The sequence below is a fragment of the Synchiropus splendidus genome, chromosome 14, assembly GCF_027744825.2.
Source record: "Synchiropus splendidus isolate RoL2022-P1 chromosome 14, RoL_Sspl_1.0, whole genome shotgun sequence".
Lineage (NCBI taxonomy): Eukaryota > Metazoa > Chordata > Actinopteri > Syngnathiformes > Callionymidae > Synchiropus > Synchiropus splendidus.
The window spans coordinates 18,152,501-18,171,802 of NC_071347.1; the positions used below are offsets into that span (position 1 = coordinate 18,152,501).

Sequence of the window (19,302 nt, forward strand, 5' to 3'; positions counted from 1 at the left end):
TCCAGCTCACAGAGAGAAGAAGAAAAATGCAACTCAAATTGTGTTCATTAACTATTGGAAAACTTAAGAATGTGAGCTTCTCTCTGAGAGTGAGCAGGATCAGGAAGCAGTAGATCAGAGGGACAGTACATGTGCTCAGGTGTTTAGGAGACCAAGTCAGAGAGGCTAGATGGAGATGGTTTGGACATGTACAGAGGAGAGAGAGCCAGTACCTTGGTAGATGAAGATGTTGAGGTTGGAACTGCCAGGCAGAAGGTGGAGAGGAAGGTCAAAGAGGAGATTGATGGAGGTGGTGAAGGAGGACATGAGGTTTGTAGGTTTGAGAGAAGAAGAAGCAGAGGACAGGGTGAGATGGAGGAGGATGATCCACTGTGGCCACCTCTGAAGGCAGAAGCCCAAAGGAAAAGAAGAAATATTGCAAAATATGGAGAAGTGAGGTGGATTTGCTCTGACCTCATGAGGGCAACTAAAATCCAGACAAAGGGCCAAATGTGGCCCCCGGACCACACTGGACCAGCAGCAAGGCAAAAATAATAACAATATACTCAAACAAACTTTTGTCCACAATAGACTCAGTAGTCTAACCGCGTTCTGTGGTTGACTGATCAGTTTATTCTTTAGCGCTGACGTCTTTATTGACAGTTGTCATGGTAACAGCAGAATGGATTGGAGCCCTTGGAAACCATGATGCTTTTGTGATGTATCAGAATTTGCATGTAATGGAGCTTCTCCGCAGTGAGTCGTACGTGGGAGCTTTGAATGAGACACCTTGAAAGGAACACAAGCGAAAATATGACAATTGGAAAAAGTATTCCGAAGTGGCGAGTATTGTTTAGCCTCTTGGTTGTATTATCATAATTAAACTATGAAAAAAGCTTGAATGATTATGAGGTGAGTGAAAAAATGTAAATATTTTAAAGGGAAAATAGCAAATATGTAACTCTGAATAGTAGTAGATAAAAAATTGTGAATGACACAATACTGTATGGAGTAGAGAACCCGTAGTATCAGCAGGACTATACTTCTTAAATTTGCTTTTAAACGTTTAAAAACACCAATAAATATGTTGCGATAAAACTCTAACAACTCTAACTTTGAATCAGATTGCAGAGTGGTCACCCTGCGGCCGTAACATCCAGGCTCTGCATTTATGTCAACGTGTCCTTGAGCAAGACACGAATGATACAGCGCGCCAGCTGGCCCGCTGCGACGCAGCCTACAGCCATCAGTGTGCGAGCGAGTGGGTGTACGACTTATGTCACAGCTCTCCAGGTGCAAGTATGAGCCAGTTGAAGTCACCAAACTTGCAAGAATCTGGAAATCTGAGCGGAAAATCAAATGCTTTTTCACTCCACTGTAGTTTATTTTAAACTATTGTTCCAGTTTCACTCCACTACTATATATATTTTCCGACCCAAACCAATATATATGCGATATATGGTCTTCGTCCATGATCATATCAGCTGACACTGCTGTCGTGTGACTGCCATGCAGGTTTTAAGACACTTGCATTGACTTTATACAACAGTCGTGTCGTAGTCTTCATCTCTCCTGGACGCCTGTGTGCTAGTGATCTACGATCGCAGCTTTTGGGCATTAACATGCGTCAGCCATCCGGCCCCCTTCAGTCCCTGCGGTATTTGGAAAGCCGTCAGCAAGCGGTTGTTTCGTTGACGACAGAGGCTGAATGAGAGAGGCAAGAAAAGCAATATGATGGAGCAGAAACAAAAGAGACAAACAAGGCTTGAAATGAGAAGTGGGGGTAGGTGGAGGGGATGGGAGTGAATTACATAAATGGAGGTGTGAGAGCTATTGAGTGATGGATATGACGTGCCAGGATACGAGGGCAGCCAGCTCGGGGCTTTAGAGACAGATCGATGGGATTCACCAGTTCATTTTTTATTCACTATGGCGTTGTGACATCTGCTGGTCATGTTGCTGTGCGTCAGTGTGTGAACTGAATCTTACTGTGTTGCTCTCAAAAACATTTACATGAGAGTCAGAAGACTTTTCCTGATATAATGAGAGTAAAAAAAGCAATAGAAATTGTCCAATAACATTGACCCTGAGATGACAGTGACTACGATTCTCTTAAGCTCTTGAGCTTTCTTAAGTGTATTTGTTTGTGGTTTCATACTGTCAGGGTGACACTAGCAAGTCCGCCAGCAAAAGTCAGCGTTCCCTGTCCAGGAAGTAGCTGTCCTTAAACTCTAAATTGCCCTTTTGTATTCATCCCGATGCTTGTGGTGGCCAACCAGCGAGGGCTTCATTGGTGAAGCAAAAACTTCATTTCAGATGAGTTGAAAACTATGTAGTGCTCATGCCAGTTCTGAAAGTGGACAAACAAAAAAGAAGACACACGCTTGTGGAGCTATAGTGTCAACCATGCTATGCTGTTTCCTGTTTCCTCAGCTTTGGTGGTGGGCTAATGGCCATGGAACCGGGTCAGGAAATAATTTTTCTTTATTAAAATTGGAAGCTGGGTCATGCAGGTCTGAGTCTGCGTTTGCAGAGGCTCCAGAGTTCTCCTTTCCCCACTGCAATATTATTATAACTATCGGATAGAAGGTCATCATTTTTACATATTTATTTACAGCATGTCAAGTCTTTCAACATGTGTGACATTGGTGAATTCAATAAAACTATTATTATAATTGTTAGTATTACTATGAAAAAAAAGTAAAATGATTATGTTATTGTCATTTATTGTTGAATTTCCTCACTGTGGGACTAATAAAAGCCATCTAATCTAATGTTATTCATATTAACATCTGGGGAAAAACAGTATTTATATAATTCTTTTGGAAGAATAATAGCACTGAGTAGTTATAGATATTAAAAAAGCAAAAAATAGGACCTTTAAAATGTGAAACCTTGATGTCTCCATGACATCACATAACTTTTTTTTTTTTTTAACTTGTGGTTTTGAGAGCTGGTGAGTGACAGCACGAGTGTTTGTACCTTTGTCATTATAAATAAAATATATAATAAATCAAAACACCATGAGTTGTTTTCAACCCATTTCATTCTTCTTTGATTGTAGCTTCATCATGAAAGTGAGCTCCAAATATGATGCCTGTTTTTAATGGACTTCCATTTTGGAGCGTTTATCATGATCAGTGAGCGACTGCTGCACATTATCAGGAACGAAAGTTGTGTCAGCGTTTCCATTCAGATCAACATCATTTGCCTGTGCTGTAAGTGACGACTTTTGTTTAGCTGGACACAGTCGGGACTGCGAACAGTGCTGCAAGTGGGGGTTTATATTTTGTAGTGACTTTTATGACATTTGAGTGATAAACTGATGTGCAAAACTGTATTTGTGGAATGTTGTCATGTGACAAAAGTGTACAGGAGCATGGAGGGAAAATTAATAGTTTAACTCCTCACCACATTATTTTCCGCAACTTAGAAATCTATATGGTACATTTTTTTAACCACAGGTTCAACCTGTGGTATACCCTTCAAAATGACAGAGAATCTATGATAATGGTACCTATATAAGCTATGAAAATTAAGTTACATCAGATGGAATGATCCCAGTAATTTCACTTGAAACAACTGTAAATATCGATTCTGTTATACTGACTATACAGTAAATAAGCGAGTTTATTAAGGATTCATGTGTTCCCACATGTCGCCCCACAGTGTCGGAAGCGAAACATATAATACGGCACAGTTTATTGATCAGTTCCTTCTACCACTATCAGTCCGCCATCCCTGTTATATAAAGGATACTTACCACTTTTTAGAAAAAAATGGGGCCACGTGTGTTAACGTTTACAACATAATATGATTTATTGTTTTGTTTAGTTTGTCTGATCCTGGTGTTAACCCGCTGAAGTGAGGTGAAGAAAGCAAGACTAGAGACAGTGTCATGTGGAAGGAGGTGTAGCATGAAGCGGCGGCATGTTCAGTAGTAGTGAGAAGTGATGAATGAAGCCGAGGCGGAGCTTTGCCTGGGCTGTATTAGTATTCACCACCAGAGCGGGTGATGAGGGAGAGGGATGCGGTGTGAGGAAACGCCGTGAAGGATCGGAATGAGAGGGTGAGGTTCATGTGAGCGAATGAGTCGAATCAAGGAGATTCGAGGCGAGGGGAAAGAGGGTGGAGCGAGGAAGGAAGGAAGGAACGGCTGAAGCTGTTTAGCTCCACTGTCCACCAGTGAAACACACACTCACAGTCTGTTTTGTTGAATCATAGTACGCTCAGAGAGGCGGGAGATCAATTGTGCTCAGGGACCTGTGTGTGTGCGTGTGTGTCAGCAACATGTTAGCGACGTGATGCTGGCGACATTGGTGCGTCAGGAAGTGTGTAATGTACACAGAGGCTTTGTGTAGTGTAAGTGTGAGCAAGCTGTCAAAGGGGAGGGGAGCCATTGAGTGCAGCAGCAGCAGCAGAAGCGTTGTTGCCAGAGCTTGTGCGAATGTGCATGAGTGAGCGTGTGTGTGTGAGACGTGGAGGGGAGAGGAGCAGCAGACGCGACGGGACTCCCGGGAGAAGGCGCGGGAGTCGGGGTGCAAATCCAGCCTCTCTCCTCCACAGCAGGAGGAAGACAGGATCTACCGCTGCAACAGCCGGGACCGAGGACACATGCAGGATTTCTTGTCCCATTCTTGAGGAGGCTTCTGCTGGCGTCCCGTCTCAGGATGTGTTTGATTGATGGGGGTTCCAGACGGATCTGTCAGACATTTACAGAGGACACCGGACAGTCCCTCTCGCGTTTTCACCTCGCCTCTGTCAAGATGTGGGGCAAAAGGAAGAGCTAGAGAGCCTGGGGGAAAGGGAGCCGGAGCTTTGTGCTTTTAAAGAAATAGCTGGAAGAGGAGGAGAGAAGACTGAGAAGAGTGTGCACTCCCCTCATGATTCACCCATGGATCACTGACTATTGGCTGTAGACTGTAGAGCAGCCAGACGTTTATGAATCTCTCTTTGGCCACTGTGGCATCCAGGGGGTGTCACCAGGTTGCAGTCCCACTGACAACCATGTCAGTGACCACGGGCTTCAGTTACCAGCTCCCTGGAATCACCACAGTAACGTATGTGTTTGTTTACAGCCCCGGCTCAGTGCAGCGAGACCCCAGCCCCCCTCACCATACCCCTCCAGCGCTGATGGGCCCTCGTGGTCCCAAACGGAAACTCTACAGTGCAGTCCCCGGTCGGACCTTCATTGTGGTCAAGCCCTACACGCCACAAGGGGAGGGAGAGATCCAGCTCAATCGTGGGGAGAGGGTCAAAGGTAGGTTCTTTATCTTCCACCAGTCAATATCTTCTGGAAGGCTGCGTTTTCCTCTAAAAGAAAACACTTTTTACATTATCTTTAGCGTTCAAATTCGGATGGTCATCAGCTATTTGAAGATTGAAAGCAAACTCGGTTCAACTTCAGATTAGGGAACCAAATTTAAAACCCAACCCAAACCCAAATTAAGTAAGTACTGTATGCTGCTAGCAATCATTAATTGTGTTTTTTTTTAGCATGAACATTTGCTGACCTCTCTAGAAAATAAAGCTTTAAAAGGTTTAACAGGAAGCTGTCACAGATAACTGGCTAATATGTTGGTAATGCTCATATGAAGAAGTAGAAGTAGTAGTTCAGTAGATGTGAAATGTCACCAACCGGTGTGGCTTCATTCACGGTTTCATTATTCACGTGCTTTTATGTTGATAATAGACTGTTTACAATAACATGAAATGCGTTGTGACAGTGCATACCTCCGGCACGGAGCTAACGTCACAGGACTTTATAAAACGCAATATACAATGAAATCTGTTAAAAAAAGGCGACACACACACATAACAAAACTTGGACTGTTTTTGTCTCAATTTTGCTTCTCTGGATTTTAAACAACCGATTGTCTTAACATAGCTTAGAATCCTATTAGAGAATTCATGTGTCCAGTTTATGAACTCAGAAAATGGTCAGGGCCAACAATGACAACATTTTCAATACTTACAAAATCCCCAATTCTCTGTGTCCACTGCTCCCACCTTGAACTGAATCAGAAAATGTTTAGGTTTGAGGACGAGCTTTGCGATCAGTGCTCAGCCGCCATCTTTAAGTGTATGGTGTGCGACGATAGTTCTGGACATAGCATTACGATCAACGCCAGAGTTTTTGTCATCATTTGCGGGGTCTGACAGATTTAAAAAAATCACTTAGGATTTTGAGAATACTGTGTGTGTGTGTCCCTTAAAGCAATGGAAAAAAGTGTATTAAAGAAAAGGACTGCATCTCAACCACCACGGTTGTGTTAGCGTGGTAGCATTCCTAATGCGTTTTTGCTGTTTAAGTCATGTTTTTTGCTAGTTCTGAGCGACAGTGTATGCGTGCGCAACTGAGGTACGAAATCATGCAAGACAGTTGTTCAAAATCTTACATTTCCTGAAAATTCGAGTTCGATTCTTCAAGCTAACAGGCTTACTCGGATAGAAACGTTACCTTCTTGGAGGCAGTAAAAAAAAGCACATAGTTAATGGTATTTACAAGAACAGTTCCCACTGTTTTGGGGACATTTTCTTGCCCCGGTAAATATACACTGGTGAGTCATGGCAGAGGTGAAAAGTATCTTTGATTTTACAGCTACACATTGCAAAGCTTGGTCTTTTGGCGTGAGACATGAAGCCATTGTTCTCCACCACTGCTTCTTGAGCACCTGCCGAACACTGGAAGGCTGGAGTAGATGAGCCTCAGGCGCTGCGTGACCCAGTCACCAGTTTTCCATGACTCCTGTCTTGAATATGCTGCGACTGGCAGCTTGACATCAGAGGCAGTTGGTCCGGATGCGCTCATGGCTCATCAGTGTATGTTCAATCGCCATTCTGTTTTTCGGTTTGCTTGAAAATGCAGGCTAAAATGAGCATCAGATGGGTCTAAAAGAAGAGCCTAGTTTGAATCCAGATGTCACCCATCACCTGCTGCAGGATGTTTCCATCCACTTGTTTCCTGTCTCACATCTGCAAGGCGCTGGCGGCGGCACTCTTTGGCCTGGCGCACCATTCACTTTCTAAACGTTTTCTGCTTTACGCACAGCGTTCATGTGTTTGTTTGTGCTTCTGTCTCCATCCATGCTTCACTCTCAAGACTATGACTCTAGTGATATAGAAGGTAAACTCCACAATATTCTCTTCCCCCATATCTTGATCGTCCACCTCTGTGTGTCAACCCTGACAATTTAGGAGTCAATTACCGGCCCTGTTTGAATCTACTTGAGATCTGTGTACTATCTCACTTTTGAATCTGTGATTACTTCAAGGAGAGGGCATGCAAATTCAAACAGTTCCCCGGTGCGTGTGGCGTGTCTGTATGAATACAGATGGTGCTTCTTCCCTTCCCACAAGTGCGTCCCGCTCGTCCTCCCCTTATCACCTGTCCACAGTGGCCCAGCTCCACACTGACCCCTGCTCCTCACAGCCTGCGTCTTCACTCCCATCACCATGGATCAAACCCACATTAGCTTCAGAGAAACAGAGGCAGAGATCAGCTGCTCTCTCATACACAAGGGCAGAGAAAGAACTGATTTTTAAATGGTTTTCCGGATAGTTTTACTCCGCTCACATTGATCATTCGAACGATTCCAGTCTCCTTCCCGCCGAGATGGTGAAGAATTTCCAGATATTTACTTTTCTCTTGCACTTGTATTGCTGCAGACAAACAATTTACACTAGAATGCCCCCCTTCTCCGTTATATATATTGTTGGAAACAGTAATGCATATAGATGTTGACTGGGAAATGTGATGACTCAACAGCAGCCAGAATGCCTCCATCTAGTGAATGGATCTGCTGTCAGTGTTGTTTCTGTCGGTGCAGCTGAATCCCTAACCTTGTCGCTAATGTGAACACACAATGTTTTGCTGTTCTTTCATGTTGACCATGCAGGAAACAGCCTTACACTCTAATGGCTGCCAGCACCAAAGCTCGGCCAAGTAAACCATCTGGCTGCTTTATGCAACGCTGACCATTAGAGTCATTACTGCGTGGTGCGTCCTGTGCTGCTGGAGTCTTGGGACGGGAGGCGTGGAATACATCTTTGATGCCAACAGTCAGGCTTTCTGTTCTGCTGTACCCTGAAAAATATACATGTTTTTTTTATACTTACAATTTTTGGTCACTTCAAATAGAGCTAGCGCTTGCTAAAATATAAGTGCAGTGCAAAAAGCCATATTCTGAAATACAACTATTTCTTGCTGGCTAAGGTAATACTAAATCTGCTCTCCGTTGCTATGCAACTGGGCTGTGCTATTGTCATTATCATGCCTATAGTTCTCTACTTAACATGCTAATATAGATTTTTAACTGGCTTCATTTGCACAGGAAGTCGCCACTAAAGGTGACTTCAGTTACCCCATCTCGAATGTTGAAAAGGCATGTAGAAATATGTTCATCTGTAGCCGCTTTCTCACTATATCATGTCTAAATACTAGCATTTTTTTTTTTGCATGTAATTTTACCTGGAAGATGATTCCCAACAAGAACATATAAAAATTTGTATTAAATTTATGCTTCATTATGCACCATCATACAACTTCCAGAGCTGGAAAAAAAATAAAATCCACGTGACACACGAGTGAATTTGTGTTTGAGGTGTTCAAAGGCTTGTGAAGTATAGGTGTATTTCCTTTCCTAGTGATAGACAGGTGATAGACATGGTGGTTGAAAACTTCCAGTCTGGTTTTGGGAATATCTGAGTATTCCTCAGCTCGAGATGGCTAAAGAGACCATGAGAAGGAATTACCTGATCCCAGCTGGGGTTGAGGTTGAAGCTGAGATATATAGGGATATATTTCTCACATGCACTTTCACACACACACATATATATATATATATATATATATATATATATATATATATATATATATATATATATATATATATACGCCGTGAAATAGTCATGAAACAAAACATAGATTTAAAAAAAACAAAATAATGCTGGCGAATTTTGACAGCAAAACTGTACGTACAGTATATACATAAAAGTAATACGCCTCTGGAACAATGCACAAATGTCCAGTATGAAATGATCATATATCGTCTACAAAGTTCCATCTGTTGAATTGTAGAGCCCAATAAGAGTCAACTTATTTCTAAGATATTAAAATTCAAAGCAGTGTTGTTGAGAGCGGGAGCCAGAAACAAGCCTTTGTGACGTCACTGGAGGTACAGCCTCTCGGCGCACCATCAGAACGCATGTAAAAAGGCTCTTCAGCTTCAGTATCTACAGTCATCGTGCCAGTGAGCATGTAAGCCTGTTCTTTGAATCCAAAGATGAATAGAGAAATAGCTGAAGCAAGTTTAAAGAACGAGGGACGACTGGCAGCCACCCATGTTTTGCTGCTTTGCCTTACATGAATCTGCTCCTCTTCCATAAACTCTTATACCACTTCAGTGCACAGCACATCAGTGTGTAGTACCTCCAGTGACCTCACAAGATGGCGGCAGCGTTTGACCCACTTATGAGGACCCCGTAACAAGCACTATATATGTGGTATATATCACGAGTATATGGAAACTTGTGATGAATTTTTTTGTGTCCACCGAATGAAAACCCAACACTTTTGTCTGTCGGTCACTATGAGACCTATAATCCAGGACTAACATTGAGGATACATGCATGTGGTTGGTCTGGCCAGCTGTGTTGCTTCTCGCCAAATTGTATTGGGGTCTGGCGGCACATTGAAAACAACAACGCCGTGTTGGGCGTCCAAAAGTGCGAACATGCTAGTGAATCCTTTTGTCAAACAAGTGGCGTCTACCGTGCTGTCGCCCAAACTCACATGCTCATCTCCTCCCCGCTAATGTCTTCACACTCTTGTTAATCTGCAGCCGTGCCAGAGGAGCATCCTTATGATGAGATCACAATGGGTAAATCTCACTTGTCAGTGTGTCTGTGTGTGAGTGTGTTTGCGCTGCTCCTTAGCTCTAGCGAGGGGTGTTTCAGTGACTACATTTCATAGCAGTGTTGTAGTGTATTTCAGCGACAGCTTCAGCTTTGCCATTGCTCATTTCTACTTTTTCTTCATTGTAGTGAAGGAAGACTTTTGTCAAGACTGGGATGGTAAATATAGCAACACGAGTAGTATTCAGTTTAGTCACACTAACTTTCATACAAGATATATTTGACAATTCTTTTAGAAAAACTGTCCTAATTCTTCCATAAAACAACTTCCTGTGAATCACAGGAACACGATTTCTTACTCCCCTTGAAATGAATCCATTTGTCTGATGGCCTAAAGGTGATGTTGTGTTGCAGACGGTGACTCAGATGTCTTTGAGGATTATGGAGGTAATTATCATTTGGCGTTTTTCTACCCCAGAGAAGGATGACAACGTGCGCTTGACACGTTGCAGTGACACTTTTATATTCTCCTGTTGGATGTGAGGCTATGAATGTCCACCCACTTTGTCGTCCTTCTCTGATCAGTAGATTCACATAGACAGTACCTTAGTGTGGAAATACTTTTCTCTCTTCGTGAGTAGTATTTTGTAGCGTTCTGTTTTAGTCATGTAAAAGCCCTGTGTCACAATGTGTTTTTGTGTAGTAGCAGACTTGTTTCTCGTCCACTTGTTTAGCTCAGTTCCTGGTATGGGTGGTTTCTCCACTGGGGTTGCGATCTGGCGTTGGCATCTCGGACCTCCCGCAGCTACACAGGGCAGGAGGTGTGGAGCCTGTCCAGGGAGCTACTAGCACTGTTTGATTTCTCCGCCTCTATTCTAAACTTGCCTGAAAATTCTGTCCTGCTCTGTCAGTCTGTGTCTCTCTGTTTGTCTACCGGCAAAGATCAATGTCTGCAGACACGTCTTGTCTCGCCCAACAGCCACTCTGTCCACCAGTTAAGAGGGTCATCCTTGTCTGGCTCACAAAGCAGTCTGTCGTCTAATGAGATCTGTTTGTTCTTGCTCACTCCTCCATGCCTGCATTCGTTTTGTGCCCTTTTCAAAATATGCGTTTTGGTGTCAATCGGTTCAGAGAAAGATAAAGATCCCACACAATGTTCTAAACAATACTCGCATTATTTTACATGTGAAAAAAATGATCTTTTTTTTTGTTTGCTTTGGCTTTGCTTAATGCATTCTGACCCTTGAATCTGCTCCAACGTTACTTGGACAACTGCTTTTTATCACTATGGTTACGGAAAACAGAGAAAATGTGTGCAACAGATGTGCACTTTTGATCGGAAGGGAAGCACGGTCACTCCGAAAGAACACGCCCTTACTGATGGCACATGCTCCTCCACCATTATAAATCTTGGAGACAGCCATGAAAATGAAACCAACGCAAGTAACATTGAGATTAGACATTCACAAACATGATTAATGGCGCAGGGCTGCGCTCGCTGTGTGCAGAATATTAACACTGTGATGGGCAGCAGAGGGAAGGTGACGCAAATAGACTTACTGTAAAGTGAATGTATTAACCTGCTGGGGGCAGCGACTGATGGTCTGGGGGAGTTCACACAGCAGCAAATATGTTCTTGAAAAAATTGGGTTGACTGTTTACAAAGGTCATGTATAGAAAAATATACAGTGGTGAGCTGGTAAATTAAAATGGTAAAACACAGAAAGGCCATCAGTGACAAGCTTTCCAGGGTGTCCTATCTTGGTATAGGATTAACATTAGGTTCCATCCCTGTGCAAAGAAAATGTGGTGTTTCTGTCGAAGTATGGAGGCCACAAGGATCCGCCTCCTTAAGTGCATGAATATTCACTCCTGTGATGGCAACTGTTGGATGTAGTATCATTACATGCTTCTGACAACCAGCTTAAGGTGATTTCATTACACTTCCTCCTCGTAAGATAATGTGAAACCCTCGCGTTTTTGTGTATTCCTATAGGTTTAGGAGTGTTAAAGGCGCTACATTGCTGCCTGGATCCTGTGTGTTTGTGTGCTTCCGTCTCGTCTCTGGCTGCATATTCAAAGTAATTGCCTCCCACTAGTTAGATAAACAGCATCCTTCAAGTATTCAGCAGCCAGCTGTCCTCATATCCATGAAACACATGGAACAACTGCCTCTGTTTGTCTCTCTTTTCCCCACACTGTCGCCTACCACAGTCGTAATTAAATGTCTTGGTGTTGGGATTTGCAGTTCAAGTTTGTCGTCCATTTATTCATTTTAGTTAATTCGGTGAATTTTCCCCCCAAGATTTAACGCCTGCACGGAAAACAAACAGCGAGGGGGGAAAAAAAAAAGCCTTATTGTAGATGCCGGGACACGTCACTATCTCTTGTACAACCACATTGTGTCGCTATTTCCGACTCAGCATTCTGATCTGACCATATTTTTGCCATTTTTTGTAAGCGAAATATTATATATTTGCTCTCTTCTACTGAGTCTTCTGGCATGACGTCAAGCGCGGTTCATGTCTGTCACGTTTTCAGCACGCAGACAGCTCACGTGTCAAGCTGCCGGCGACATGTAAACAGTGGAGTAACGGGCGAGATGCGTGTTTACAGCCGCTACTTTGAATTGCTGTCTTCTACAAATGACAGTATTAACCACAGATACGCAGAATGGGCTCAGGTTTGTTCTTAGGTTCCCTGCCTTCGAAAAGGTTCCCTGCGACCTCAAAACTGCCATTAAAATATGTTTGGGCAATGCAGCTGCAAAATTTTACATGTAAATAAGTAAATTGTAGTAGTTTAAAATTCAAGTTATATTAACTTAGTTATTTTTTAACTCAGTATCCAGAAGTCGGATTAGCTTGTCAAAGTAACCGCATGCCATTTAGCCGCATTGCTGTTCAAAAAACAGCTGTGGACCTTGAAGTTAGAGTAAAACATAGAAAATCTAGACCAGGATAGACAGCGTTTATTCTTCTCACAATGGGGAAATTTGTGTGGTTGCCGCAGATCAAGGCATGTTTCTTTGTGTGCCATTTGAGCTCCCTATTTTACAGGTTGAATTCTGATTATTAATAGAATAGAATAGAATTTATTGCCATGGTCAGTGGCAACCACCAACTAGGAAAGTGCTTCGAAATAAAGTGCTGTTAATAAAATAAAAAAAAGACAGATTTAAGATGCAAGAAGTGGAGTTGACCGTCACTGTTTGTCCCATGCAAGCCTGGGTGACAATAAACACGGCCAAGCTGACGGGCCCCAGGCAAGGACACCAATCCCGCTCCCTGCTATCTCTTCAGCCGTCCAATCAGAGAAACAGCAGGGGGGCGTGCCCTGCCTACCGTCGCCTACTTTTCATCCTCATTTCTTTAAACTTCCAAACACAGTCAGCCGTCCCTGCTAAATGCTCCAATTCACTGTCATATAACTGCACCCAAAATGCAAATAAACACAGCAGAAACAGCAGTTTTGGGGATAAGCCCTTTATAAATAAACATGAGGGAAAACAACTGCAGAGCATCCTTTGACACATATTTAATATTTGTGCAAATACATCCCTCTTTGCCGCTGTTGTTTCTCCATTCACTTTTATTTGATCAATACCATACCTGATTCTTCTGTTGCCTTAGCTGATACTACTATGCTCCCTGATATTATGCTTTTGCCTGTTGACTTCATAGCACTTCCTCCGCTGGTCACGCTGCGTCCGATCCTATTCCTAACAATGAATAATAATGCTGCTCCTATTAATATCCATAGCTTGGATCGCTGTGCTACCACTGATCTAAAAGACGTGCAGTAAAACAACCTGCCTCTCCAATTCCTTCTTGCACTATTGCTACAGAAATGTTTTACCACTATTGTTGAGCATTTTGGCCACTTGTCTTTGTTGGTACAGTATTGATTGTGTTGTTGATATGTGGGTCTTCAATGAAAAGCAAAATCCCGCCACACTGGGAAGATGAAAGGCATCCTATAACATTATTCTATTCCAGTGATGCTACATGTATTCACAAAGGTGCTGGGACTGTTTTAGCTTCTGATAGCTTCAATAGCTTCTGCTGCTCCTACTGCTTTTTCTAGATGTGCTGTAATTTCTGGTCTATAGAGCGCACCGGAATATTAGCCGCACCCACTGAATCTAAGAAGGAAAATAGATCTTGTTCATCCAGAAGCCGCACCGGTCTATAAGCCGTGGCTTCAGTGGTGCTGTCCGCGCTGTGGACAGGTCAGTGGTGCATTGTAGAAACAGTTTTCAAACGCTTTTTTGAAAACGGGGTCCAGCAGAGGAAGCAAACAAACTGTGTAATACGGATTGTCTTGATTTATCCACGCTGCTCTCACAATAACTTGAATTCTGTGAGAAAGATTACTGACTAAGGTGACTCAGGTTTTAAGGTTTTAAGTGACGTACAGATCCAGACATCAGAGATGATCAATGAATAGTCAGGTGATGTTCCAGTCCTGGACCGCTGCGCTGCGCTCCTCCACAGCACCAGTCTCCTGCTGCTCCCGGCTGCACACCTCAGTGTTCAGGGAGTTTACAAAGTTGTTTGAACGATGTTGTCCTCCCAGGCAGCCATCAGACCCTTTACTGCCCGGCATTTATCATATCTGTGTGGATTCGCGCTGTACACGTAGTTTCCGGCATCTAGCACAGAGTCACCTGAGGCGAGAAGCCCCCCAAAACAGCCTCTGATTTCATAGATTTCAGCCTGTAAAAATCCATATATTAGCTGCGCTGTTGTATATGCCGCAGGGCTCAGACCGCGAGAAAAAAGTAGCGACTTATAGAAATTACGGTATCCCTGCTACAACAGAAACACAATTTTCTGTTGCCTTTTTATATAAACATTAGTCATTCCACATTTTGTGTGATCGAAATATGTGTTTTTGACTGTAATTTTAAGATCTTTTCAGAAAGAATGTGGTGCCACTGTACTACAGCTGTCATAACTTATATGAAGCTGTTGCTGGTGCTAATCCTGAAACAAGTGTTTCCAGTGTTTTGCTGCGACTGTGAATGACTTTCCCTGTGTATTCCGGCTGCGTCTCTCACAGCGCTGCCTGGTCGTGTTAGTTGAGTTCTCCACTTCAATCGTCTTCATGAATTAGACGAGCCGCTCTTCTGAATCCGTCTCTTCGGTCATGTAATAATGTTTACCAGAGTCTGACACAGCCACACATTCCAGACCGTTTGAGCAAGTTCATCTATCACTGAGCAAACACCGGTGAACGATTAGCCATGTGATTAACGAGTCAACAGCCAACAATGCATCATGAATCTATTAACAACGAGCGGCCAATAAATCACTCAGCAGTCCCAGGAGTGGAGCTGGATTCAACGTCGCTCCACGTGTTCCTATCACTACGGCAGCTGGTGTGATGCTGGAAATAGAAGAGCAGTAACTCATAGTTTTCTATTTTCGGCCTGCACTGGAGGGTCAAGCGGCGTGGGGTGGGACTTTTACAGGACGGAGAGTGAAGTGAGCGTGGAGAGGAGATGAGAGGAGAGGAGGGATTCCTCTGAGTCATCCTTGGGAGTTTTCCTCTCTCCTCCTGCCGCTGTGATTTACCTTCCCTCTCTTTTCTTCATCGCGCTTTAAGTCCAGGCTTCCCTCCATCTGCCAAAAAATAAATAAATAAAGACTCCACTTTGTGTTATTTAGAAAAAATATATATATATTTTCTTGGTCTGTATTGTTCAGTCTCCTGTCTCCATCTTACGTCTCACTCCTGTGAATACTGATGAGGCAGGCACTGCAGAACTCTCTCACCCTCTTATGGGCAAAAGACGTCCTGTTAGGTGGAGCCACGACTGCCCTGCTCCCCTCTGAATCCCTGCACGCCTTTTACTTCCGTCCTCACTGCCATTGATCACATACAGTCTTGTTTCGTCTCACTTGAGCAAAGTCTGTTTCTACTTCTGCTTCCTCCATTTCACAAAGACGATGCTCTTCTCTCTCTTTCTATCGCGTTTGATTGAAGTGCAGTTTAATAAAGAGTGCAGGGATCCAAATCTAATAACATCTCTATTCCGGTTATTGGTCTGTGCTACGCTCTCATCTGCTTCTCTCACACACACACACACACACACACACACACACACACACACACACACACGAGCTGAACAAAAGGTCTTAGTCAGCGTCGTCTTCCACACTTCAATTCAAACTTGTTGCTGTGTAAACAGGCGAAGGTTGTTGGTGGGTCTTCTCTGACTCGTATTCTGAGCCTGAGTTATAGGAGGGCACGACCTCACCGATGAGCCCTGCAGAGCCGATAAATGCACTTTGTTTTTCTGTATTACCCGTCGCTTGGATTGGAAAATATATAGTATAAGTTTACAAGACATTTTCAAGTTAGCGGTTTTCAGCTCTTTATTGGGGCGTCATCTTTTGCGGTTTAATCTGCAGTGTCACTGCGTTTTATGGCGGCGAGAGAAACGTGTCTTTGCGACCTTTGAGCCTGTGTCGTGACCATGTGAGTCTCATAGCTGATGAAATTTGTGGCCAGCAAGCGAGTTCGGGGAAGCCTAGATGAAAATGGCACTTCCTCTCAGCCGACTAAATCATACGGAGAGCAACACCTCGATTGATTGCATTCCTGCACCAGGAAGAAAACCCTGAAACTCTTTTTTTTCTCTTGCTCCTAAAGTGAAACGAGCCAGTTTTTCCATTCATGACAGGTTGCCATTTGTCAGTCTGCACGCTCCCCGTGTGCGTACCTTCCTGCTTGTTGAAGTTTTCGCCCTTGGACAAGTCAGTCACGACTCACGGTTTAAAAATAGCATCAGTGAGACTGCAGAGCTATTTATACTCCACACACATCCCGTCTGCAACGCGTCCCAGCTCCTGGTTCGCGTTCGCGCGGACGTGTGCTCGTGTGCAAGACAGCCAATTTAGCTAATGTTTATTCTCCCTTTGCTTGGCTCTATCCGTTGCGCTGAGTCATTCATTTGCATTCAGCTTACTCATCGTTTTGTTTCACTACACACATGCCTGCACACACAAGCCTTTTTTTTGTTTTTGTCTTGCTCTCTTTTGTGCTGCTGGGACTTTGTCACGACTCCTTTCATGCTCTTTATCGAGGCCACTACAGTAGTTTTTTCTCTTCTATCACAAGATACTACTAAAATATTTTACTCCAAACACTTTAATGTATGATCCACACATCAATTTATCCGCCAGCACTCCATTTTAAGCACACAATTGAAGTGCTGGCTGTGACTGATGTGAGTGGCGACCCCCATAGTGCTTGTCTAGCACATAGATCTTGCGGGGACAGTGATGTATTTCCTGTTCACAGGTGACCTGAATTGTACTGCTGGCTTTCTTTCAAGTGCTGTAGGATTCTTAAGCATTGTCCCTTTGGCTTGATCTTCTCATTCTGAGTGTAGTTTCGTGCAGCTGCGTGTTGTGTCCTTGGGTTGTGGTGTGACAGATGCGAGTCCCTCTCTGCATTATAGTCTTAAAATGCATGGAAAATTCCAGCGAGCAGCAGGAGTCCGTCCTGCTGGTGTTAGAAGTACAGGTATGTGATGAAAGTGTGATTGCGTTGGGACTTTGGGAACACACTTTGCAGTAAAGTCATCGCTGACCGCAGGAGAGGCTCTCCATCACATAGCCGGCCATCATTTTGCATGTTTAATAACCTTTGTGGATTTGGCTAACACACATTTCTAATGAGGTCCGGATTGTTCACGAAGGGCGGAGGCTTGTATTTGGTCCGGGATTGACCACATACTAAGTTTTGAGCAGGGCACTTTATGGGAAGGTGAGGCAGGTGTGTCCAAACCAAAGGTCTGCGGGCTGAATTCGACTCGCCACCCACCTGTGCTCCAGTGCGTGTGAGTGAGCGTTGTTTGGTTATCGATCTCAACAGACCAGTTGGAAGTCTGCATGTTATTTGCTCAACACCCTCTAGAGCAGACCTGGGCAAAGTGCGGCCTGAGGGCCACATGTGGCCCTTTGACTGTGTTTGTGCGGACCTCATGAGGTCAGACTGAAACTATACAACTGATAAGTTGTCGCGTCTGTCACATTTCCACTTTAGCCAGAACTAATTCAACAGTAAATACAACACATTCATGAATACATTTTTGTGTATTCTTTTCGATTGTCATTTCAGTATTTTCCTCAAAAAGTTGTTTTTTTTTAAATAAATTGCCTTTTCATCTCTGATGTTTGATCCATAGTTTTACTATCATTTCCATTCAAATAAAATGCATCTAAGATAGTTTTTTTTATAGAATTCATGCCATATTTACTCTTCTTAATGTCCTTGCTTCCACTGAACCTTTTATGGTTAATTTCGTCCTCATTTCTTAAATTTTTTTCCGTCACATTTTCGTAGTCATCGCTGCCTTTCTTTTGCCATGATGGTCCCTCACAACAGCCACAGTTTATAATGTGGCCCTTGAGTAAATTTAACTGCCCACCGCCGCTCTAGAGGCTACTTTTTCACCAACCAACACCACTTGTTTCCAACTAGAATTATTCCATGGGTTGAAAGCACAAACAAAAACACTCACTGAGTCATTTAACAGTTGCTCATGAAGCGCTGCAACAAGCTGTTGCATGTGAGGAGCACTTTGGAAAAGTCCAGCTGAGGTGTTCATTGTGTACTGGACTTTGTTTGTTCTGTTCTTTAGTCTTCAGAGTAAACTTTGAACTCCTGTTACATAGCTGCTTGGGACGTATGAATCTAATTTGACCCATTGAAATGAATGCTCACAGATGGAACCAGGGACATTTATGAGTTTGGTATTCGCACCGCCTGTTGCTGATTATTTGTTGTGGAACTTCAGATGTTTATTGCAGAGGCATTATCTCCAAATCTGCATTGTTTTTTTGTCCTTCTCAAGGGAAGAAAAGCTTTTATTTCAGATTAGCATCAAATACAAAGAGCTTCTCGGTCTAATTAGTCAGTGTGACAAAGCAGGGAACACAAGTAAATAAAATTAAGTTTGAAAAGTTACTTTAATATTGGGAAAAGGTTTTTAATTGAAATCTGTGCAAGACTCTCTCACTAAGGACGTTCAAACACACACTTGTAATTTTGTCTTTGTGGGGACATTGTGAGGTTTCTCATTGATGTAACCCTTTCCCCAGCCTCTCACCCCAAACCTAACCATCCAAAACACATGGCTAAACCATGTCTTAACCAGGACTCTGAACCACATTTACACCCAATTATAATAATATAATTATAATAATAATAATAATAATCTTCATCCACAAATTGAGGCATAACCTTGTGGGGTCTACAGTCAAATGTCCCCACAAAGGTCCTGTTTTGTCAACAACTGGTTCTCACAAAGTAAGAGTCATTCCTCATTCCTTTCATTCTTCAGTTATGAATATGGACTTTTGGAAGGTCCTATTTTACAGAATGATGTATTTTGGGATAAGTTCATAGATGAGCAATTGCAGTGAGATAGTTCTGAAAAAATAAACAATAAAA

The 19,302-nt window shown here is 43.1% G+C and overlaps 1 protein-coding gene across 14 annotated transcripts in view; it reads left to right on the top strand.

The window, feature by feature from the left end:
* Positions 1-19,302, top strand: part of shank3a (SH3 and multiple ankyrin repeat domains 3a) — a 182,714-nt gene that overhangs the window by 121,133 nt on the left and 42,279 nt on the right. For 12 of the 14 annotated variants that reach the window (XR_008416534.1, XR_008416535.1, XM_053885400.1 and 9 more), the window contains 5 exons: positions 5,058-5,239; positions 7,082-7,105; positions 9,822-9,860; positions 10,024-10,053; positions 10,249-10,281. Coding sequence is in view for 12 of the 14 variants with exons in the window: in XM_053885400.1 (XP_053741375.1) it covers positions 5,058-5,239; positions 7,082-7,105; positions 9,822-9,860; positions 10,024-10,053; positions 10,249-10,281 (308 nt within the window). In the remaining 2 variants the exon portion in view is untranslated. The remainder of the gene's footprint in view (positions 1-5,057; positions 5,240-7,081; positions 7,106-9,821; positions 9,861-10,023; positions 10,054-10,248; positions 10,282-19,302) is intronic. The other 2 variants (XM_053885402.1, XM_053885403.1) reach the window with 2 other exon arrangements.